Genomic DNA, 23,499 nt, shown 5'->3' with positions numbered 1-23,499 from the left:
TGTAACCTTTCCAAACCTCAATGGGCATCTATTTTGAGTTTGTCTGAGGAGTCGGTCGCTCAAGGTGTACAGACAAAACAACACAATAACCAACACCTACTGCTGTCGCGACGTAACTGATGACGCTATCACAAGTTCACAACCATCGTCATAACAATCCACATCTCCCGAGCAATAACTACCATTCCACCAGCTCCAAAGCCTAGACTAAACTAACCTCCCCGCATCACGGACCGCATTCCCAATCCGTCGGGTCCGGCAGACGGAGTTTACCACAATTCCTATCAAGATTGGGGAAGCTCGATTAGCCGACTTGACCAATCGGCATCCCCAGCGACACACTTGCCGAGCTATCCAATCACGACGTCAAGATATCCGAGCTGAAGAAACGGCTTTTCTAGACGGGTGTTGAAATTTTACATCTTTTACTCCTTGTGATATGTTGGATGATGAAACATTGATATCGATATCCCCGGACTATTGATATTGTTTGCGGGGGTGGAGATAAGCTTGAGGAGAAGATCAGTCTATCTGGTCTAGATCAGCGCCCTTGTCCTTGCTTCTATCTACTTAACAGCCTGGTTTCCCCAGATTCTTGATACAGCATCTCTTCATCAAAATTCTATTCATCAGACAAAGCAAACTATGACGGAACACAAGCCTGAACTTCCCACTCAAGATCCCGACACCAAGATGGGCGAGACATTGAGTCTCCAAGGCTCAATGCAAGTCGCAGAAGAAGGCGTCGACAATAGAATGGCTAAACGAAAGCTCCTACGACGAATCGACTTCTGGTAAGTCTATCCGCCCAAATTAACAGCAAACCAACTAACAAGTCCAGCCTTATGCCACTCCTCCTTGTATCATACACCCTGCAGTTCCTCGACAAGCAATCCCTCAACTTTGCCTCCATCATGGGCATAATCGACGACCTAGACCTCGTCGGCTCCCGATACAGCTGGTGCAGCAGCGCCTTTTACTTCGGTTATCTGGCCTTCAGCTATCCCGCCTCCTTTCTAATGGTCCGACTTCCTCTAGGAAAGTACCTCGCTGGTTCAAGTCTTGCATGGGCGATCGTTCTCTGCTGTCATGCAGCCGTTCAGAACTTTCCGGGTCTTCTTGTAGCGCGTTTCTTTCTTGGTGTAGCTGAAGCTTCTATTTCGCCTGGTTTTTCGCTTATCACGGGCATGTGGTATACGAGAGAGGAACAGCCGTTTAGACATGGAATTTGGTTTTTGGGAAATGCTATTGCTACTATGATGGGGGGTCTGTTGGCTTATGGTATTGCGCAAATTGGAGGTCCTTTCGCTGCTTGGAGGGTAAGTCTCTCACCCCAACGTGTCATTTATACACCTTGCTGACATACTACAGTGGCTCTTCATCATCTTCGGTCTCATCACTCTCATCTGGGCCATCGTCCTACTTATCTTCCTCCCCGACACACCCAACAGCGCCCGCTTCCTCTCCGAGCAACAACGTATCGACGCCGTGGACCGAATCCGAATTAACCAGACCGGCATGAAGAGCAATAGCTGGAAGTGGGATCAAGTTCGAGAAGTCGTTACTGATCCTAATGTTTTGCTTCTGATGCTATTTCAAATCACTTTTAGCATTCCCAATGGCGCACACACGACAGTGAGTACATCTACATGGTATTAAGGGGACAGGGCTAACAGATTGCAGTTCAGCAGTCTTGTCATGGCTGGGTTCGGATTTAATAGACTTGAAGTCTATCTTCTTAACATGCCCATGGGCGCGATCCTTGCGTTCTTCGCACTTGGATCGACGTATCTGTGCAGTCGCTTCGATGGGTATAGAACCATCATCGGTGCCTGCCTCAGTCTGATCAGGTAAGCAACATTCTTCCTTTGTATCATCATTGTCTAACCATCTTAGTTTGACTGGGTCACTTCTTGTCCGCTACGGTCCCAACCAGGGAAGTCAACTCTTCGGCCTTTGGGTATTTGTCGCTTTTGCAGCTGGTTTCCCTATCGCTTTGTCCATGATCGCTTCCAATGTCGCTGGCTTTACTAAGAAGAGTGTTGCTTCGGCTATGATGTTTATGGCTTATACTGCTGGTAATATCATCGGCCCGTTCCTGTTCTTTCCATCTGAAGCGCCTGAATACTCGGTAAGTCAACTCATTTCGAGTAGATATTAAACGAGCATCACTGACATATCTACAGAGCGGCTTTTTGGCGACGACCATTTGCTTCGGCATTTCTACACTGACCATGCTTGCTCTGCGTTTCACGATCATCCGCGAGAACAAGCGTCGTGATAAACTTCAGCAGAACAGCGCCGTCGTCCAGGATGATGGAGATCATCTTGAGATCTCCGATATCACTGATAGGAAGAACCTTAACTTCCGCTATGTCTATTAAACTGCCCAGAGGCTCACAGGCACCATCCAAATTGTTCCATATATAAATACAATGTCATTTCTCGTGTTTCATTATGACTCCATACTTAATCCGCTGCTATACTTTGAACATATATCATCAACAATTCCCTGCCCAATAGCCTCCTGATACAATTTCGTCTTGCGCGTACACCAAGGTATCAACATCCGATGCGCCTCTAGCGTGACAATCCCGTACAACTCCCACTCATCATCTGCACTACTGCTCGGCGTCGCCGTACTCGGCGTACTGACATCCTGCTCATTCTGCTGTCTCATTCTCACATACCACTGCGTCCAAGTAATCACTTTCGCAGGTGCATCAGTCCTTGACACAATCCCATTCGGTACTTTTTGAAAGACGATGGGCCATCTAACATCCCGTTCAACTCCTGGTCCAAGCTTGATGATCTCATAAGCTTCGTAGCAGCGAAGACTCTGATTTGATGCGTCGAAGAAGGTGTCGTGGAGAACTGTTTCGTGATTCAATGTTGATTCTGACCATGATACCATGCCCGGGTTGTGGCGGAGGATGGGTTCGTAGGTTTGGACATAATCGAGGACGAGCTTTGGTGGGATATGGCGAGGGATGGGGATGTTGACGAAAGAGTGGTGCTGCGAGCGCATGCTCGCTTATGTCACCGTTCACTAACGAGACTCTTGTCAGTCAATCAATCAATCACACCCTCATATTCAATCTTCATGAGACCCAGACCCAGGCCTAAGGCGGCCGCCCGCTCGGCCTGGATCCTTTCGTCTGACGTACGTACCGGATCGGCACCCGACAGGTCCAAGACTCAGATTCCCAGTGACGATGCTGTATTATAGTTCACCTAGTCTCATTCAAAATCCAACAATACAAGGTGCTTATCGGTGCGTCAGCTGTTCAATTGAATAGACTCAAAGCGTGTATCCGTAGAATCGTGATGTAATAAAGAAACAAAAAGCGAATGCAAACGTTTAATTTGACAGCGACTGTGGGGTATTAAAGAGGCACCTCCGCGCCAATGACTCGTGGTAAGTTCCGGGTGGGATACCCTTGAGATCGACTATTTTTAGCTTTTTGGTACGATGTTTCGGGTTAGATGGGATAGTTACAGAGATCGGCTGATCTAATTGGGTGGTAAGCGGATGGCACAGTTGCAACGCGCGGATTTGACTATTTCCGATTATGAGTTAAAAGGTGCCGTAAACAAGATAAGCTCAAGATGAGGAAGGTCGTTTACTACTGGGTAAAGAACGGCTTGTAGATGTTGTGTTTGGTGTGGAAACAGTTGAGACTAAGCCTTGTCGGAAGGGAACCGGTTAAAGCCGGAATAATCGGGTTGGTGATGGTGCTGGTAATGACAAATTATGATGGATATTATGCACAGCCATTATTGACAAGCATTATCAAGACAGCAAATACACATGCCGTTTATTGCCAGACTCTCACAGTGAAAGCGTGGCATCTGCAGATCATCGTACATTATACCAGTGCCAAGGATACAGTTCTTGGCCCACATCACATGTGGTCGCTCCACCAAGCATTCTCTGTTGTAAACGTTGTAAAAGATCTAGATGGATATCTTGTAAAGAAGAAGACTTCGAAGAAAGAGATTTCAGTCTCATGACCTTACCACTATCCTCACCATCTCATGTCCCAATGGATGACGAGAACGGTTACGATGTCTCTAGGGTACGTCTTCCCAGCCAAGAAGCACTAATTTGCTTAGAGATTTGGCGTACGGCACAGAACCATGTCCCTGCAAGGCGTTCGGTATTTCCCTTTTCGGTTTCTTACTCACCGGTTCCATTCCCGTGCATGCTGTGAAAATCTCCGTTGAGGCATGTTGCGAGTTCGTTTCCAACCTTAGACTTTACATTCTGCATTTAGACGATCTGGAAGATAGACGGGGAGTCTCGGCTAAATTTGAACAAATAACTTTAAAGATTTTCGAATTAGTAGGTAGATAAATAGATAGACATTCCCAATTGGCGTTTGACTCTTGTCGTGGATAAGATGAACATTGCAGTCGACTGGCAAAGGCATTCAGACGTCAAAATAAGAATCCTCGCCTAGGGAATCAAGTTGTCAGCAAGACAGTTAGAACTGATACTAATAAATGCCTTTGTAATGATCAATACTGCTGTCGGCTCTTAGAAACGTTGGTTGGTTGCAAGGCATTGGGGCAGCGATTGTTTAAATATTATTCACAAAGGTATCAACTATTGACCTACTGCAATTTATAGTACTGCTAATTTTCTTTGGATCTGTAGTCGACGCCCTTGCAAAAGATTTCGCATAAGCTGGTCAATTATTGGACTGTCGGAAAAGTTGACACGATATTCGCTGCTAATCTTGGCGACATCAGCTTACGTGGGAAAAGAAAGTGTCCACTTAGATAAAAACACAAATCCGGAAAATGCAGAAACGTAAGCACTGCCTTCAATCACTCCATTCGAACCATCGTCATTGAGGGTAGGCAACTATCGCGTACATAGAAATGCTAGATATGGTCGTAAGCTTCGAAATTGAACATCACAGGCTAAACAACATCCGACCAATCACATCCCCAGTCTCGCATAAAGGCCCTAAAACTGACAAGACCATATTAGTCCTATCCCACCATCGCCGAATCCTTCCTGGATGGGGCAGTTACTCCGGCCAAATCTGACATGTAAACAGGGGTCAATCGTATGACTCGACTCCTTTCTCGTAGAATAAATGTAATGTTATTAGCAGTCTGGCTGCATCTCTTGGTCAACATCATCTATCCACCATGAACCGTTTTCGTAAAGCCAAGGACGATCGTGTCCTGAGGAGACTTAGTCCAATGTTTGTATTAACTGTGGTTGTTTGGGGAGAGAAGAACTGACTGTGATAGTGAGACTTTCCAGTCGGCGGGTCATTCGCTGAACATTTATGTTGGATGTGCTGTGTCGTGTCGCTACCGCATCCCCAACTCATTCCAAACCTCAGGAGCCGATCTGGCCCTTGAAGAAAAGATTGAACAAGCAATTGCTGGTTCCATCACTCAACACCCTCTTTTCACAGCTGGTCGCAGCAACGAGGGTAAAAAGAAGCAATACTGGGTTCGACTGGATACAATCGACCTGAATAACCATGTGAGATGGAAGAATGTTTCCGAAGGCGAGGACTATGCGACGGCTCTGAATGATGCCTTTCTATGGGAGGTCAACGAACGATATACCAAGCTCGAGACACAGCCTCAATGGAGGGTTACTGCGGTAGTGCCCGCCACGAATGACTTTGTTGATGTTATATTTGCTTGGGATCATACGGTTGCCGATGGAAAAAGTGGCAGGATTTTTCATGACAGTCTCCTCGCTTGCCTCAACTCGGATTCTGACTCTGTCACCTTGGAGCACGGATCTTTCAAGGTTCCAGTTACTGATTTCACGCCTCCACTACACCAGATGATCAAGTTCCCAATCTCACTCAACTACGCCGTCTCCATATTGGGAAAAGAGTTAATGACGGACAAAAAGGCCCCGGCTCATACAGCAAAATGGGCACCGATAAAGCTGGAACCATACGAATCGCGTCTCAAATCGACCACCGTCGGGAAGGACGCGCTCAAGCCTGTGCTGGATGCTTGTCGTCAACATGACACCACCTTGACTGGATTGCTCCACGCCCTCATCTCAGTATCAATGGCAACGCGACTCTCTAAAGAAAGGGCACCTGCATTCTCAACTGGCACACCAATTTGTCTGAGACAGTTTCAAAAACCGGGTACATCCAAATTTGACTTGAACAAAACAGCTATAAACGGCGTAGTATACTGGCCCTACGTCTTCAAGTCCGACATCGTCACAACCCTTCGAAAACAAATCAACGACGCCAAAGAAGACCGCGAAATGAACAAACCCCTCGAAGAAACACTATGGTCGATAGCAAAGTCCATAAGAGAAGGTCTCACCACAAAACTAAAACTCGGCACAAAAAACGACTCCATCGGCCTCGCAAAGTTCATCACGGACTGGAACGCATATCTAATGGACCATTCTACAAAACGTGAGCATTCATGGGAAGTCAGCAATCTTGGTGTTATGGACGGCCAATCGTCAAAGGAGTGGATGGTTGAAGATGCCACGTTTACGCAAAGTGCGTCTGTGACTGGTCCAGCTTTGACGTTCAGTGTTATCTCTGTCAAGGGTGGCGGTCTTAATGTGTCGTGTAGTTGGCAGGTTGGGGTTGTGGAGGATGAGTTGGCAGAGGGTGTGTCGGAGGATGTGGGAATGTGGCTTAATGGATTGGGTCGTGATGGGGTTGTTGAGTTTATGTGAGAAGGTGATCTGACCTCTGCGTTGATTGCAAGATTTCTCATTGGTTTTCTAGAAGTTGACTTTGCACATAGAATTGTAATTTATGGAAGATTCTCATAGTTACTTTGCATCTGAGCCTTGCATCCCTCTTGTTTAATAAGCTTTCGCTAACCGAACTCACACATCCTCCCTATGCCTGTGCTTAGTACAGTATTGACTCCGACACTCAGCATCCTCACTCGTAAATGCATCTCGACCAGCATAATTGTCAGCTTCAATCCACCTGTATCTTATTAGCAATGTTCTTCAAGAATGATCATCGTACTTACCATCCTTCGCCTTCTCTTCTCCTGCGTTGCTCTTTAGGAATCTTGGGGAGACGCAAGTGTTGGGTTCTGAAGTGTTCATCGATTTCGAGATCTTTGTCTTGGTCGGGTGTTTTGCGATGGCCGGATGCAACGACGATGCCGGTGAAGATAAGGCCTAACACGATAATGCCCGCGTAGATGGCCTGTTGTTTCCAATGCATTTTGATGGGTTGGGTGAAGATACTGTGGTGATGTGTGGATGTGAGAGTTGGAAAATGGAAAGATTTAAGAATGAGATAGCATGTAGATGGACTTTAACATGGGATGGTAGTTAAGGCGAAGATGCCACTTGTGGCTAAAGGCTAAAGTACATTCTTCCGACTTCCATCAGTCCTCCCCCTTTCCAGCCATAGCCACTATTCAAGGTTCGAGAAATGATAGATCCTCCAACACGCACTTGACAACACACCCCTCTCATTCCACATGACCCCATACCTCCCCCTCCGATGTCGAGCCCTGCATAATCCCAAAGCTGTCGACCTCCCATGACCGTTCACGTGTTAGGTACTCTAGCCCTCCATAGACATCCGATCCCGGAGTTCGCGCCGGTCTTCGGGCGCGTCACAGATATTCGTCTCTCCAGTGCGCGCATAGGCTTCAATGTGACGGAAAGGCCTTGCGCTCCCGGTATAGGGACTATACCGTGGTTTGTACCACTCTTCCAATGGCAAGTGTTGACCATTTCGTTCGACTTCTAGCTCTTTGTCCGCGATGACTTTGTCGCGCTTCCCGCAGAGAGCGGCCATTGGAAGGCAGATGAGGATCAAGAAACCGAGGAGGAAGAGGTAGGATTTTGTGTCGTGAAGAACCATTGTGATTGTTGGTGGTGGGTGAGATGGGCTTTTGAAGATGAAGTGGTTTGAGTGGTTGTAGACCTGGAGATATGGTGGATTTGACGGTGATCTTGCTGATATATTTGATGGTGGTGTCTGGGTTTGTGGTTGATAGTCTTGAAGGAACGTGTGTTTGGTGTAGGTGTTCGTGATATGTTCCCCGAAGATGAGTTCTGTTCGCCATAAGTCGCAGACACACTCACTTTAACATTCCACGGCATTCCTGCTGTCCACCAGGATCAAACTGTGTCTAAGGTCATGTGAAAGCTGATACCCAATATCGTACATATCTCAAGCGGGGTACAGAAGCATCGACTGGCCAGTTCATCCCCTACGCTTGATACTAACGCCACGCCGTTTTACAATTTAAATATTGAGCCCTACCACCAGCCGGAACTTCTTTTTATTGGTTCCACTGACTTATCACTTTTCTTATAGGGTGTCTCCGCTGTCATTGACGTTGGGATTGGTTGAGGGTAACGGGCGGAGCCATTAGAAGAATCACGCAGCGCGCAAATTGGAACTCAATAGGAGACGGCTGGTAGGTCACTACGTGCTCTTTGATGCCACATAGGGCCAGCTCATGTGACGCAGCGCGTACAAATGGACGAAGAATTGGGAGGGGGCACTTGAGTCATGATAGAGCTTCAATATACCATGGTCCAGTCATGTGGAGATGCTCAAAGACTTGCGGCTTGTAACTTCTTCAATACGTTCTCATAATTGCTCATATGGTTTGACTGGCTACCTGAATACAACAACAGACTTCCAACTGACAAATACACCATCATATCTCTGTACATGTATGTACACGTGTCTTTCACTTACACAGGTCCGCCAATGAGTAATTACCAAGGAAGCTCCCGGTTCTTGCTCCTGACGAACTTGCCACCCGTCGCCTCCCTCGTAGCCCCGTCAATCACCTCCAACATCCCGTCAACAGAACTCTCAACACTCTCAAGCATCTCCAAAGGAAACCCCCACTCTCCCGCCGCCGTATCACCCATATCGGTCTTTACAAACCCAGGATGAAGCGCAAAAGCGACCAATCCTTTATTCTGTTCATGTAAGGCTTTGGTGAGCCAGTTCAACGCCGCCTTGCTAGGTCCATAAGCGCCAGAGACAACCTCGTGGTAGGTGATACACCCAACAGAGGATGATACGTTGACCACCTTTGGTGCAGTGGCCTTTTGAAGTAGTGGCCATAGGCCCTGGACGACAGTCAGGGGACCGATAGTGTTAACCTCGAAGGCTGATCGGAGGTCGGCGACAAGTATTTCGAGAGCTGGGAGACTTGGGAAGCTGACAGCAGCATTGTTGATCAAGACGTCGATGTGGTCAACGTCAAAGGCAGCGCGGATGGTATCGGGAGAGAGGGCAGTGGAAAAGTCCAACTGTACGATGGAGACAGTGCTACCATCACCCTTAACAGCGTCTGCAAGGTCAGACTCGAGGGACGACTGGGACTTGTCATTACGAACAGTCGCAACGACGGTGGTATTGGGACGGGCAAGGAGGGCTTTGACGAAGCCAAGGCCAATGCCTCTGTTGCCGCCGGTGACGACGTAGACGGTGTTGTTGGAGAAAGACATGATGATCACAAGGTAAAAAGGGGTACTGGAGATAGGGGGAAGCAGTTTTTAAGGGGAGAAATATTCAGGAAGGAGAGATTTGTGCGTCGGGGTGAAAAGCAAGGCTGCGTCTTATACGGATCGAGGGGCGTGATTTCTCACTGTCAGTTTCAGCCAATCAAGAGTGCAGAGGAACTGGATTATCGATTATCCGTGTCAGGATTGTTGGCAGAACCAACAATAAGAGGGGTGAAAGGCGCAGTTTGCTGGATGTTGGTGGAAGTGGTTTTTGGATATTGTGTAAAGGAGAATGTACTTTGGAATGGAAAATTGCTATATATCATATTGAGGGATATTGTGTTACGGACATATTGGACTCGATGTAAATAGCCTACGACCTTAAAAGAAAGCATGCCCCTGAATTCTCCACCTTTATTCCAGGCATCTTCAAGCCTCTGCTCGGGCATCTCTGCAAGCGCTTGTTTCTTTTGAAGCTGGCTAATACCAGGCCTTACACGTCTAGATACAGACTCCTCGACGGCATTTGTAAGCTCAGCCTTGCTCTGGAAGAAGAATTGTTATATCCTGGGCAAGACAAGACTAACAGTGACGCGTATATAAACGCTTAGCCCAGCCCCAAATGGACAACAATCTTTCGTTGCTTTGCAAATTCCCGTAAGTGATTTATGGTCACCCACCTTTTCCAGGTAATCCACATATGACCAAACTATCTCACTCTGGTACAAGAGCCACCTAGACGAAGACTCGACGAAGTACTTATAGGCTCTAGATAACAACCATCAACAAATGTGAACTATACGACTTGCAAACTGACCTTCAAGAGCTCAAATTCAATCATCAGGAAGCTCTGTCATGCCGCACTTTGGGATCAGATAGTGCTCTGTACACGTATCTGTAATCTGTAATTGGCTGTCTCCACCGCCAGCCGATGTTTATACTCGTATCTCTGTATCAGTCACGCTTCATCTGTATGTACCTAGTCACTCGTCCACTCTCTTCGGATATAAGATGTCGCCGTTGCCAGCTTTCAGAACGTCAACGTTAGGAGTTTCCCAACTAGGCTAGTGGAGCGCCCCTCATTGGCAGCCTCTCTATGACGTAGAACTTCATCAACTACATCTCATATTTCTAAGCAAGACTCACTCACCTTCGCGCTATTAAAATCCTTAAAAGAACCTACTGTCTTGATTTTGACAATAACAGACTGGCAAATATCCGCAGAAGCTTACCGACAAAACAACAATTTTGATCGCACAGCTCAACAAACGTCATAATGAGAGCCATCCAGATCAAAGAGTTCAACGCTCCCTACGCGGTCTCAGAAGTAGATAAGCCCAAACCCGAACCTCATCAGCTTCTCGTGCAGATCAAAGCGGGCGGGTTCTGTCATACGGACTGCATGGCTCTCAACGGAGAATTCAACACCGAATTGCCGTTCATCGGATCTCATGAGCCAGCTGGTATTGTCGTTGAAGTTGGGTCAGAAGCTGAGGGCTTTGAGGTCGGTGACCGGGTTGGATGTCTGAACTTTGACAGCTGCTGTGGTGAGTCCCGGACTTTTAGGGATGATTTTGGTGCTGATACGGATCATAGGAAAGTGCCCGGACTGTAAGGCTGGAAAGCCAATCTACTGCGATGCTCCGAAGATGAAGGGCATCACCGCGGATGGAGCATGGGCAGATTACATGGTCGCGTAAGTACATTCATCTTATTCTGACAGTGCAGACAGCTGACGATGCCCAGCGACGCTCGCTTCACAGCCAAGCTGCCAAATGAACTCGACTTCCCACAGGCAGCCTGCATGATGTGCGCCGGCATTACCATCTACGGAGGAATCAAGAGAGCCCAAGTCCCACCCGGAGGCTCAATCGGCATTGTCGGGATTGGTGGATTGGGTCATATCGGAACTCAATTGGCCAAAGCAATGGTATGTTTGATTCCCACATGGAAGAATTATTACTGATATCATAACAGGGCTACAAAGTCGCAGCCATCGATGCAAAGCAAGATACCCTAGATCTCGTCTCATCATACGCCCTAAAACCCGACATGACGATACTCGCCACCGACTCCCCCTCAACCTCCATGAAGAAAATCACAGACGTCGTGCAAAGTGATTACCCAGGTCTCGACGCCACGGTAATAGCAACCGACGTCCCCGCAGCATTCGATTTGGCGGCCCAACTCACGCGCAAGCACGGCACGATGGTTCTTCTAGGTCAGCCCGAGAAAGGCATCACACTATCCTATCAAAACATTATTTTCAGAGATATAAAGCTTGTGGGCTCTTTGCTGGCTGATCGTGATCAGTTGGTGGAGCTGTTGGCGTTGGTGGTGAAGCACGATATTCGCGTCAAGGTTAAGGAGTGGAAGCCTGAGGATGCGGAGAAGATGAGGCAGGAGTATTTGACTGGTAAACAGAGTGGGAAGAACGTCATTGTATTCTAGTTGATGCAATTAGAATACAATAAGAATACAATGATATCATGATTTAGAGGTTTTGTTCAGCATGATCCGATGTTGGACAGCCACGGATATCTCACCTATCAACAAATTTACCATCAAATAAACTCACATCATCCAACCACTAATATCGACCCACTAACATAAACCCAAACTCACGAACACGAAAACGTTCAATTTTCGGTCTTTTTTTCTTTTTCGCATCACGCAAATGAGCTCAACCCCGCGCGCGCCCGCGGAAGACCGACATCATCCCATGCCTGAGCTGATGGTCGGCCTATCAACATCAGACAGAATATTCTTTTTAAAAAGACCCTTAAATCCATTTTATTCTCGTACTTTGCACTCTTTCAACATTGATGCGCATTCATCATGGGTGTAAAATTGGATTCAAAAGAAAATCGCGGCCGCGAAGAGGCGACTCTGAAGCAATGGCTTATCGATAACCAAATTGGTATGAAGCATCATGAGACTCAACGTTCCCACAATACTGACTTTGAATTAGGGATATGCCTTGCTTTGCTGGCCCCATTAGCCCTCGCCAAATGCACCGGAATGACGCGTACGGAGAAATTCACTTCGCTGTCTTATTACAACCCCGAAACAGGCGAATACGGCGTTGGCTTTGATGACAATTACCTGGTGCTCTTCCTCGTTGTTCTACTTACCGCTCTTCGCGATGTTACCATGCGCTGCATTACCAATCCAATCGCAACATCATGGGGTCTGAGCAAGAGCAAAAAAGCCAGATTCAATGAACAGGCTTGGTTGTTCATCTACTACGCGACCGGTTGGTCCATCGGCATGGTACGTTCCGGCCCTAGCGATGGTTGAACTTTATTAACGGCGTCTAGTATATTTATGTTACATCCGTATACTGGCTTGATTTGGAATCCATGTGGACGAAATGGCCGAACCGCGAAGTCTCAGCGACGATGAAATGGTACATGCTTGCTCAAACAGCGTTTTGGCTGCAGCAGATGGTTACTATCAACATCGAGAAGCGCCGCAAGGATTTTTGGCAGATGGTTTCTCATCATCTTGTTACTATCGCTTTGTGCTACAGCTCTTATCGCTATGGACTTACGCGTGTCAGTCATGTGACGCTTATACTGATGGATTTTAACGATTTGGTATTTTCGGCGGCCAAGTGTCTCAAGTACCTGGGTCTTCAGACGGCTTGCGATATCATGTTTGGTTTCTTTGTCATGAGTTGGGTTTGGTGTCGACATGTTGCTTTTGTCATGGTTTGTTGGTCAGGTTATGCGCATAGCTTGCCTGTCCATGGGAAGAACTGCTATATCGGGTCTGGCGACACCATCACTGGTCCTGAACCGGTGCCTCGACATGGATATTTCTACATACTCGAGCCGTTGATCTATGACTCGGGAAGGATCTGCTACGACCTCACAATCAACTGGATGTTTGTCGGTGGGCTTTTGTTTCTGGAAGGATTGATGATTTTCTGGCTTGTCATGATTCTCAAACTAGTCGTGCGAATCCTACGTGGTGGAAACGCGGAGGATACGCGCAGCGATGATGAAGAGGAAGTGGAAGTGAAAGTGGAAGAAGAGCTCTTCCAGACTGTTGATGCTAGGGATCTGAAATTACCGCTGCAACCTGCCAAGGGAAGGACTTCATCGTTTGCGGCAGGTGGACTCGGGATCTCAACGGATAACGGCTTTTTCGATCGCATCGGTTGCAAGCATAGGATATCTTAGTGAGGGACGGCTCATGAGATGAATGTGATGTACCCTAGAGCTTAATGCCTACTATTAAAATGTAATGTTCAATACACCTTGGCCTACCCTAAGCAGTATTGCGACCGATACTATCTCTCCCGGATATCAGCTCTGCCGGTGATTGACTGACCATTCTATCTTCACGACAATCATGTGTTAAGATTAAAACCTGCATACCAAGCTGTCACCAAGATCATAACCAAGATTCTATGAACCGCGATACTCGGGAGTCTCACTTGGCACGGATTTAGACCCGGATTTGACGATTTGAGATGACATCCGGTATCACAGCCGTTATGCTATTACCATTTATGATTTTCACTGTAGGGTATCCCCAACACCCCTGTCCACTTCAAAATCATCTGATCAAGACGTTCATGTCGATCCGACAAGTTCTTGGCAGTCTCCTGCCACGTTTGTCTCGTTCATATCCGTTAGACCTTAACGAAAACTATATCGTACCCTAAAACACTACCTTATCCCACATATCCCATCTTCATTTACCTAGAACAAAACAAAGTTCCTGCAAAACAGTGCTAGCGCCAAGACCAAGAAGGGAAGTTAGCTTCCAAGGTAAGGAAAGTGGCGACGACTCCAAGCGAGAAAGATGATCCCTGCAATAAATTTTGCCCACGCATGATATTCCCCGCACCGATCGTCGAAGCATTGATTGATTCCAAATCACGAACATTCTGGATCAGGCAGGGCAAGCCTTATTTCGAGAAAGGCCTCCTCATTGTCAAAGTTTGTTGCTATGCCGCATGCTCGCAGTTTACAGTAGCACTTGCCTATATCGTGGCTTGCTAATGAATGCAGGTACATTACACAACCAAGAACAAACTCTAATTATAGCTATTAAATGAACGCGCACGAATCACAGGATTGTGATTATATGTGTGTGGCTGGGATGGGTTCTGACAGCTGTGCTGCGCCAGAAGGTTGCAGCGAGCAGCTTCTGTTTTAGTGCATCAATACCGTTCAGTGATAAGATCCTCACGGACAGGGGTCGAGAGAGGGGAACGGGGAGGGTGATTGCCACAGCGGGCGGCTGGTGTTCTGTCTCATGCGGTGACATTCTCGATAAAGTTGCCGCTGCAGGATAGGCGAGTGTGATGGGATGGTTTTTTACCAGTGAGAGTGATCCCGCTTTGATGCTTGGCTAGCCAACGGGAGTAAAATCGGACCATTTTATGTGATTGAGGTTGTTATCACAGCCAAGAGACAGTGGCATCACAGAGCCAAGACTTTACATGCAGAAACAATAGCTATTATTAGAGAAGGATGCACTTTGCTTTGTTGATGATAAGTTTAATTTTTATCACATGTTTGTTTTGTTTGTTGAGAGAATCCCCCATCCCATCCCATTCATCGCTTGGGATGGGACGACTTGCGTGGATCGGACAAGGTCGCGTAATGGGCCATGCATGCCCGCATCCATCTGACCGCAGTAAAATACAGTCTTACAATAAGCTCAGCTACGAGGCGGGCACTAATCTTCAAGCTTATCCTTGTCACGAGTACGGTTTGCTGTCAATGTCAGCAATTAATTAAGTCGATATCATTCGTTCGTCCACCTTCAAGCCAAGATTAAAGGCAGTGCAGAATTCTCACTGCGGTCAGACATGAGAATGGCGGGCCTAAAAACGCACGGATTGTACAGTAGTAGTACAGGCTACGTGATGAGTCTAATACGGGGTAACACAGCAGTTCACAAGTCCATTGTAAGCTGAGACAATGACGGTTTGTCTGACAAAGAGAGACCAACTCGGAAAGGTGACACGGCATTTGTTGGTCTTTGTTAGGGTCATTTCCTCCGGCATTACAACTGCAACTTGATGGCGTATGGCAGATTAATTCGTTTCACTAAAATCCGATTGGATCACCTACGGGTACAAGCGGTGGGACCCTCTTATGGAAGCGAGTGTGCGGTACAAGTTTCGGAACATTAGTGGGATAACCCACTGTAATCAGATTATTAAGCCTCACTCCAAATGCCCTAAAGAGTCCAGTCCCGTCTCTAAAAAGACAATGAACGCGCCTCTAGAGAACTCTAATTAATGAACTGCCGGAATAAAGTTCTATTACAACGGTTTCATGCCCGAATTCTATTAGAAGATGCCACCTTCTACTCTAGACATCTCACGTAAACGAATGGTAATACTCGACTCGTGATTGATTCGATGTACATCCCTGTCGGCAGTTGGGGCAACAAGACAGACAAGACTGAGGCTTGGGCTTAGTACCGCTTATCAGGGTCCCATCCAACTCCAATGTATCAGCACTTGAATTCCTCCGTCTCCACACCCGCTTGTTCGGAAGAGACAACTAGACAAGGTATGCGACACCGCCTATCACCATCTAAGAGATACAAGCAGGGGAACAGCATGACGTTAGTATTCATGGTTGGTGCTTAGGAGAGAGAGGCTGCATACTTGGCAAATCCACATAAGCTACACTCCCTTGACCCTGTTCACTGTATCAGCAATGGATCTTTGCTTTTTCGCCTGCTTTGCCCCATCACAAATAGCTGCGCACATGGGAGCTTGCAGTGGCACTGCACTGCATTTCACCTGTCAAGCCTCGTAATTGTTAATCCCAGCATCTGACTTGTTGCAAGTCTCCATGTACTACCAACTAGCCCCTGTTGATCAACACAATAAAGTTTCATCCACCGAGTACAAAACCAAACACAAATCCACCTCCACTTCCATTCACCTCACCTCAACCAACTACGCATTCACACACTCGCCATGCACGTACAATCACTACTGCTGGCCACAGGCCTCGTGCCTCTCGTAGCAGCCGACTGCCCCTTCGCCGCCAAGCGTGACACCGCAGAGCAACCTCTCATCCCCCAGCGCGAAATCGCTGAGGACTTCGGCCGATGCGCCGTCGCGAGCAACCAAGCCGGCGGCGGCTCTCGAAGCAAGGACTTTTGGCCTTGTGCGCTTCGTCTCGATGTTCTACGACAGTTTTCGCCACAGTATAACCCCCTCGGTCAGGAGTTTGACTACGCTGAGGCGTTCAAGTCTTTGGATTGTCAGTACCCCCCACTATTTCTGTGGAGGAGAGTGTGCTAATAATGTGTAGATGAGGCGTTGAAGAAGGATCTTCATGAGCTTCTCACTGACTCGCAGGATTGGTGGCCTGCTGACTTTGGTCACTATGGTGGTCTCTTCGTCCGTATGGCTTGGCACAGCGCTGGTACTTACCGTGCCATGGACGGTCGTGGTGGTGGTGGAATGGGTCAGCAGCGCTTTGCGCCTCTCAACAGCTGGCCCGACAACCAGAACCTCGACAAGGCCCGACGTCTGCTATGTACGTGTCATCATTATCACTGACGATCTATATTCTAATGGATTACAGGGCCCATCAAGCAAAAGTACGGCAACAAGATCTCTTGGGCCGATCTCTACCTCCTCGCCGGCAACGTCGCCCTCGAGGGTATGGACTTTGAACCTCTCGGTTTCGGCGGCGGTCGTCCCGACACCTGGCAGGCCGATGAGTCCATCTACTGGGGAGCTGAGACTACTTTCGTTCCCAAGGGTAACGATGTGCGCTACAATGGCAGCACTGACATTTACGACCGCGCCGATAAGCTTGAGAAGCCTCTTGGTGCTACTCACCACGGTCTGATCTACGTCAACCCTGAGGGTCCTGATGGAAGCTCTGATCCCAAGGCTTCTGCTCTTGATATCCGTGTGGCGTTTGATCGTATGGGCATGGATGATGAGGAGACTGCTGCTCTTATCATTGGTGGTCACACCTTTGGAAAGACCCACGGTGCCGTCCCTGGCAGTAAGTCACCACACACAGACACATTTCAGTGAGAGAACAGCTACTGACTATTCGCAGAGAACATCGGCCCTGAGCCCGCGGCTGCTGACCTCGGAGAGATGGGTCTCGGCTGGCACAACAAAGTCGGCGAAGGCAACGGCCCCAACCAACAAACCTCCGGCCTCGAAGTAATCTGGTCCAAGACCCCCACGAAGTGGTCCAACAACTTCCTCGAATCCCTCCTCGGCAACAAATGGACCCTCGTCGAGTCCCCCGCCGGCGCACACCAATGGGAGGCCCTCAACGGAACAAAGGACTACCCCGATCCTTTCGACAAGACCAAGTTCCGCCGTCCTACCATGCTCACCTCCGATCTCGCTCTCATTCACGATGAGGCTTATCTCAAGATCTGCAAGCGCTGGCTCAAGAACCCTGAGGAGATGGGCGATGCGTTCCGCAAGGCTTGGTTCAAGTTGCTTCATCGTGATCTTGGTCCTGTTTCTCGATACCTTGGACCTGAGGTTCCTAAGGAGAAGTTCATCTGGCAGGATCCTCTTCCTGAGCGCAAGGGCGATGTCATCTCTGATGAGGATGTTTCTTCTCTCAAGGCTGCTATCCTCAAGGCTGACGGTCTCGATGTTTCCAAGCTTGTTTCTACCGCTTGGGCTTCCGCTTCTACTTTCCGTGGCTCTGACAAGCGCGGTGGTGCCAACGGTGGTCGTATTGCTCTTGAGCCTCAGGTTAACTGGGCCAGCAACAACCCCAAGCAACTCAAGTCAGTTCTCTCCGCTCTCAAGGCCATCCAGAAGGATTTCAACGGCAAGTCCGACAAGCAAGTTTCTCTCGCTGATCTGATTGTCCTCGGTGGTGTCGCTGGTGTTGAGAAGGCTGCCAAGGATGCTGGATTCAAGGACGTCGAGGTTCCTTTCACTCCCGGTCGTGTCGACGCTACTCAGGAACAAACCGACATTAAGCAATTCAGCTACCTCGAGCCTCTCGCCGATGGCTTCCGCAACTACGGACATGGCACCGCCCGCGCACGCACCGAAGAAATCCTCGTCGACAAGGCCGCCCAACTGACCCTCACCCCTCCCGAAATGACCGTTCTCGTCGGCGGTCTGCGCGCCATGAACGCCAACTTCGACGGCTCATCCAAGGGTGTCCTGACCGAGAAGGCCGGCCAACTGACCAACGATTTCTTCGTCAACCTCCTCTCCCCCGCGTTCAAGTGGGACAAGAAGGATTCCCGCGGCGAGCTCTGGACTGGTTCTGACCGCGCTACCAAGTCTGCCAAGTGGACAGCCACACGCGCTGATCTAGTTTTCGGATCGCATGCTGAGCTGCGTGCTATCTCTGAGGTTTACGGAAGTTCTGATGCCAAGGAGAAGTTTGTCAAGGACTTTGTTGCTGCTTGGACTAAGGTGATGAACCTTGATCGTTTCGATGTAAAGGTTAGCAAGTAAGCGGGGAGGTTTGGTTTAGATGTATATTTTCTTTTCATGTTACATATTGCGGCTTTCTTCTGTTTATATTACTGGTAGACATAAATCAATCAAGATCTCACTAAATGCTCTGTGTGCCATACTTAGAATTTACTGCACCACTTGAATTCTTGTCACGGTCAATCACTATATTAGGACGGACTCAGCTCTATTCCTTCTTAGTGTCGTTGATTTGCACCACTTTACGTTCACCTCTAGGCAAATAGCTATCAGATAAAGCTCGAAGATATTCACACTTTGCACAAGGCATTATGGCTCTTCTGCCTACACAGAACCTTTTTCTTTTATCTTAACATAAGGCTTAGGCAGGTTGATCTTTCTTGTCCTGGTTTCCTTTTCTCTTCCTTCCACCATCAACAATCACAATTCTTAACAACCACAACAATGCAGCCATCCAATCCGCCATTTCTTCAAGGCCCCTATCACGACGGTGCTACAGTCACCACCTTTGGAAGGATAGCTATCTTGAGCAAGCAGCGTTGCGCTGTTTGAATCCATAAGTCATGCTTAGTCTCACTGCTGCCTGGGATGATTATCGTCAAGGTTTCTCTGAGAGATTTACACTTTCGAAGCATCACAACTTCACCGCTTAGGCAGAACCCTTTTCTACCTTGTTATTTTTCTTTTCTTTTTGTGACTCACCCTGGAATAAAGTTCAGGCCACTATATATAATGGTCTTGCTCTTCGCTACAGTCATTGTGTCTTGCTTCGACCAACATCAACACGACATATAACCATCCCACAGTATCACCAATATATATTCGTTCCCGATCCTCAACTTCAATACCAGTCACACCTCATCCCCCCATTGGTTTTCATCATGTTTCTACCTCAATTACTAACACCTCCAAAAGATAAAAAGCTTTCTCTTATGGATCTCCCCGAGGAGATACTCGAACAAATCGTGTTGGACGTAGCTGATCAAGACCGAAGAGCGCTTTACTCTGCTGTTGTCTACGTCAACAAAAGACTCCGCCGAATAGCCTCTCCTCACGTGGCTCGACATTTGCCAATCCACTGTATGAACCCAGAATTCCCTGCCACACCGATGCATATACTGATGCACTTATCCCGACATCCTGAGCAAGCGAAGAATATCAGAACCTTGGTTAGCGATTCCGACGAGGGGAAATATTGGCGACGTCATGGGTGGAGAAATTATCCCGAAAGTCCTACACACAGCGAAAACTTTGAAAGAATCGTGGAACGTGCAAAAGAGACATGTCCAGAACTTGCTAAGTATCCGCAATGGTGTTTGCATTTGCGTAACGGCAGTGCTGACGCATCTGTCGCGCTTCTCCTAGCTTGGTGCACGAGGATCGTCAAGTTGGACTGTAAACTGTATACCTTTTCGCCAGGCAAGATTGAGCACATGACACTGCAACTGATCAATATAGCAGTCAAGGAAATGAGAGACGGAACAGGTCCGTCGTTGCATCCATTAGCCCGGCTTGAGCATGTTGTTTTAAGGACATCGAGTCAACTGCAGAGGATTGCTTTTGCGGCGCCATTCTTTTACCTCCCCAAGCTCAAATTCCTTGCGACATCAGGCTTGGGGACTGACAGCGATCTACGAGATGTACACGATGATAGACCTGTCTGGTTCAGAAGCTTTACTGGTGGATATGTAACTGCGGATCCAGCTCTCTACATGTCGAAATTTCCAGTCGGAACATCTCCCATCGAGACCCTGATCGTGGACCGCGCCTGGTTCAGTTCATGTGGTTTCCTCGTTCTCGTTCGAGCTTGTAAACGACTCAAAAAGCTGGCCATATACAACGACTATTTCACGAAATTCAACAATCGAAGAAGCCTGGAAGAAAACAATCGAGTGGCGGCGCGCCTGGAAGACCTGAGTAAGGCGATTGCCTATCACTCTTCGTCTCTGGAGGAAGTGACTCTTCGCCTCGAGCAGGACCCTTACTGGCGTGACTTCCATCACTACCACCGAACAACCGCCCCGTTAACGTTGTTTGATTGCTTGAAGGACATGCAGCGACTAAAACGACTGAAAATCCACCTCGAGTTTCTGTATCGAAGGGTCACACGCGACCTGTGGGATTACAGTGTCGTGTTAGAGACCAACCGTCTCCCTCCTACTCTTGAGCATTTAGTCCTAGAGAGATATGACCACGTGCATGCAACCCTTATGCATGGGGAATTGTATCGGTTTAATAAACTCCTGGAGCAGTGTGGACCAGGAAGTAAATTCAGTAAACTGCAAAGCCTTACTCTACCGTTTCGCTATGAGAGATCACGAGGATGCCCCTTATTCGAGCAAGCTGAGGACTTGGAAGTGTTGGCTGCGAGTAAAGGGGTACAGCTTCTATTCCAGAGGAATCCTAGGGACTATTCTGTTCCACAGGTGCCGAAGCCATATCCTCCCCTTCGACAAAGAATAGTCAGACTTAACTAGTTTGAATCTTTCCGAGGAATGAGTCTTGCGGACTACACAGACTTGAACTCTCACTGTGTATGACAAAGATCGTTGTTGACACCTGCCGCAAGTTTCAACCCCCCAAAACCATGCTGCACTTGCCCGGCCGATTGTTCTCATGCACTGCTATTCCCTCCTTCACGACCTCCACCAACACCTCAAACCGCAACGAACCCAGCTATCTCTGTAAGAAACATTACAACTAACTACTTTGCGTTTAGGACATATCTCTACTTTTGTAGCTAATAACCTTCGATTCGAGCGTCTCGCCTCAGAGCATCCTTGTAATCCTCCCACTGCAAATGAAAAGTGATTGTTGTTTTTGTGCAATCGTGGCTGATGATTGTCACTGGTTGGCACCTGCGGCAAATTTCAGGCCCCGCCACAATGAAAAGAAATATGCTGCACTTGCCCGCCGCGCGATGAGTTGGTTGAAGTAGGCAGGCGCGTTCATTCGTAATGCCAAAGGTTCCAATGTTTCTAGTGCATAATTCTTCCCCCTCAACCGATTCTGCTCATCCGCTCATCTTCCCTCCTTCACCATCTTCAACAACGCACCAAATCGAGGGGAATCAACGCAGCCTTAACCATCGTCCGAACAGTTCTCTAAGCCTTAGGCTACCGAAATAAAGTAGGCTAGGTCCAGCCTAACCCTTAGTCTAAGGTGATCAAACTATTTCGTCTCTTGTGCTTTCACACCCAGCTGACCTTCTGCCAACGCAGTCATCACAATCGACGCACCCATAGCAAGCGGCAACAAGTTAGGATATTCCGACTGAGCTCCCCCGCCATCGTCTCGACGTTCGTGTCAGTCGCTTTGCCGCGAAAACCCACATCCGCATGCCGCATCGTCATGGCTAGCCTTATAGCCATCCCAATCGAGCTTCTGGGTCATATCCTTGCCCATGTGGCCGATAACTTCCAATCCGATATCGCCGCCGTTCGTCTCGTCTGCAAGCTTTTCAACGAGATCGCAGCCCCTCTGAGAGTCCGAAATTGGTCCGACGACCGATTCTCCAACCACACCCCCAGGCGCCCACGGGATGTTCATATGGTCGGGATCGATCGATTTGCGGTAGAGCTGCTCCGCTATCCTGAGCTTCGCTCACAAGTCCGAAGCTTGAGATTCGTTCGTCTTATGTCTTGGGATTTCACTGGATTCGAGAAGGCACTTGAACAGGATGGAACTCGTGGACGAGTTATGTGCCAGACATCTCGAGAGGACAGTGCTCTGCTAGCCGAATCAGCAGAAGGGGAACTCCCGCAACTTGCCAGTTCGACCAATCTCTGCGAACAGATCATTCATTTTCGCGACGAAGCCCTGGCTATCCTCGTGATATCATGGGCTACGAACCTGGAAAGTCTGTCTCTCACCTTCGGGTCCTTCCATTTCCACATGGACGACGATATTCTAGTCTCGCATTTCGCCAAACACGTCGCTCAACAGTTCATCGACGGATGGGAAAACCAGCATTTACCCATGGAGAAGCTGCGCCATCTCGAATTTCGTATTGGTTACAGTCGAGGACGCCTCGAACAAGAACTTGAACTGGGTGACAATGTCAAATTCCTCGTGCCCTTCCTCCACCTACCTCGACTCAAGAGCCTTAAGTGCTCGGCCGTTCGCACTGAGTGTGAATATTGTCCGGGGAGTAACAACACCCCGACCTCGGAGGTTCAACTGATGCCATTCCCGGACCGAAGTTCATCGATTGAGTCGCTAAAGCTTATCGGACCGTGCTTCTCAACCTTAGGACTCGGCAGGTTTCTGCAGGCATTCAAGACACTCAAATCGCTGAAGGTGAGGGTCGATGGAGGATACTTTCAGATAACTCGAGGCCCATTCAACGACGGCTATCTACCTCGAGTCCTGATCGAGCACGCATCATCCCTCGAATAGTTGGACCTCCCGATGACTCAGGGAAAAAACAAGATCGGCGAGGAGCCGAAGGACGTGATCGAATTTGAACGCCATCTTCGCCCAAACGAGCGTCGCATCGAGACGGACGAATTGGAAATTTGCTACAAAGAGCTCACCAACGTGAGAAAGCTGGGCATGCCTGCGTATTTCCGAACCGTTTCGAACAACCGCTTCACCATGACACGACTAA

General features: G+C 48.2%; 9 protein-coding genes across 9 annotated transcripts; 6 read left to right on the top strand and 3 right to left on the bottom strand.

Annotated features, from left to right (window-relative positions):
• Nucleotides 1-645: 645 nt before the first annotated feature.
• Nucleotides 646-2,384, top strand: FIESC28_08143 (uncharacterized protein; the record flags this gene model as incomplete). The annotated part of the gene is made up of 6 exons (XM_031162282.1): nucleotides 646-794; nucleotides 842-1,319; nucleotides 1,372-1,635; nucleotides 1,684-1,850; nucleotides 1,897-2,131; nucleotides 2,187-2,384. 6 exons carry the CDS (start codon nucleotides 646-648, stop codon nucleotides 2,382-2,384), a joined length of 1,491 nt encoding a protein of 496 aa, XP_031013673.1.
• A 2,779-nt stretch (nucleotides 2,385-5,163) lies between these two features.
• Nucleotides 5,164-6,694, top strand: FIESC28_08142 (uncharacterized protein; the record flags this gene model as incomplete). The annotated part of the gene is made up of 2 exons (XM_031162281.1): nucleotides 5,164-5,219; nucleotides 5,269-6,694. The coding sequence occupies 2 exons, from the start codon at nucleotides 5,164-5,166 to the stop codon at nucleotides 6,692-6,694; spliced, it is 1,482 nt and encodes a 493-aa protein (XP_031013672.1).
• A 146-nt stretch (nucleotides 6,695-6,840) lies between these two features.
• FIESC28_08141 (uncharacterized protein) lies at nucleotides 6,841-7,202 on the bottom strand (the record flags this gene model as incomplete). Its single annotated transcript, XM_031162280.1, has 3 exons — nucleotides 6,841-6,863; nucleotides 6,913-6,956; nucleotides 7,003-7,202. 3 exons carry the CDS (start codon nucleotides 7,200-7,202, stop codon nucleotides 6,841-6,843), a joined length of 267 nt encoding a protein of 88 aa, XP_031013671.1.
• A 348-nt stretch (nucleotides 7,203-7,550) lies between these two features.
• FIESC28_08140 (uncharacterized protein) lies at nucleotides 7,551-7,853 on the bottom strand (the record flags this gene model as incomplete). Its single annotated transcript, XM_031162279.1, has 1 exon — nucleotides 7,551-7,853. The coding sequence occupies one exon, from the start codon at nucleotides 7,851-7,853 to the stop codon at nucleotides 7,551-7,553; it is 303 nt and encodes a 100-aa protein (XP_031013670.1).
• Nucleotides 7,854-8,722: 869 nt separating this feature from the next.
• Nucleotides 8,723-9,466, bottom strand: FIESC28_08139 (uncharacterized protein; the record flags this gene model as incomplete). The annotated part of the gene is made up of 1 exon (XM_031162278.1): nucleotides 8,723-9,466. The coding sequence occupies one exon, from the start codon at nucleotides 9,464-9,466 to the stop codon at nucleotides 8,723-8,725; it is 744 nt and encodes a 247-aa protein (XP_031013669.1).
• Nucleotides 9,467-10,739: 1,273 nt separating this feature from the next.
• FIESC28_08138 (uncharacterized protein) lies at nucleotides 10,740-11,914 on the top strand (the record flags this gene model as incomplete). Its single annotated transcript, XM_031162277.1, has 4 exons — nucleotides 10,740-11,010; nucleotides 11,060-11,159; nucleotides 11,210-11,393; nucleotides 11,441-11,914. The coding sequence occupies 4 exons, from the start codon at nucleotides 10,740-10,742 to the stop codon at nucleotides 11,912-11,914; spliced, it is 1,029 nt and encodes a 342-aa protein (XP_031013668.1).
• A 387-nt stretch (nucleotides 11,915-12,301) lies between these two features.
• FIESC28_08137 (uncharacterized protein) lies at nucleotides 12,302-13,650 on the top strand (the record flags this gene model as incomplete). Its single annotated transcript, XM_031162276.1, has 3 exons — nucleotides 12,302-12,383; nucleotides 12,435-12,736; nucleotides 12,784-13,650. 3 exons carry the CDS (start codon nucleotides 12,302-12,304, stop codon nucleotides 13,648-13,650), a joined length of 1,251 nt encoding a protein of 416 aa, XP_031013667.1.
• A 2,771-nt stretch (nucleotides 13,651-16,421) lies between these two features.
• FIESC28_08136 (uncharacterized protein) lies at nucleotides 16,422-18,911 on the top strand (the record flags this gene model as incomplete). The annotated part of the gene is made up of 4 exons (XM_031162275.1): nucleotides 16,422-16,710; nucleotides 16,762-16,989; nucleotides 17,038-17,469; nucleotides 17,527-18,911. The coding sequence occupies 4 exons, from the start codon at nucleotides 16,422-16,424 to the stop codon at nucleotides 18,909-18,911; spliced, it is 2,334 nt and encodes a 777-aa protein (XP_031013666.1).
• Nucleotides 18,912-19,771: 860 nt separating this feature from the next.
• On the top strand, nucleotides 19,772-21,367 carry FIESC28_08135 (uncharacterized protein; the record flags this gene model as incomplete). Its single annotated transcript, XM_031162274.1, has 1 exon — nucleotides 19,772-21,367. The coding sequence occupies one exon, from the start codon at nucleotides 19,772-19,774 to the stop codon at nucleotides 21,365-21,367; it is 1,596 nt and encodes a 531-aa protein (XP_031013665.1).
• Between the last annotated feature and the right edge of the window lie 2,132 nt (nucleotides 21,368-23,499).

Source organism: Fusarium coffeatum (assembly GCF_003316985.1).
Source record: "Fusarium coffeatum strain FIESC_28 chromosome Unknown BRIP53273_contig_186, whole genome shotgun sequence".
Taxonomy (NCBI): Eukaryota; Fungi; Ascomycota; class Sordariomycetes; order Hypocreales; family Nectriaceae; genus Fusarium; species Fusarium coffeatum.
Note: the sequence above shows the minus strand (reverse complement) of the source record. Positions and strands in the feature narration are given on the sequence as shown.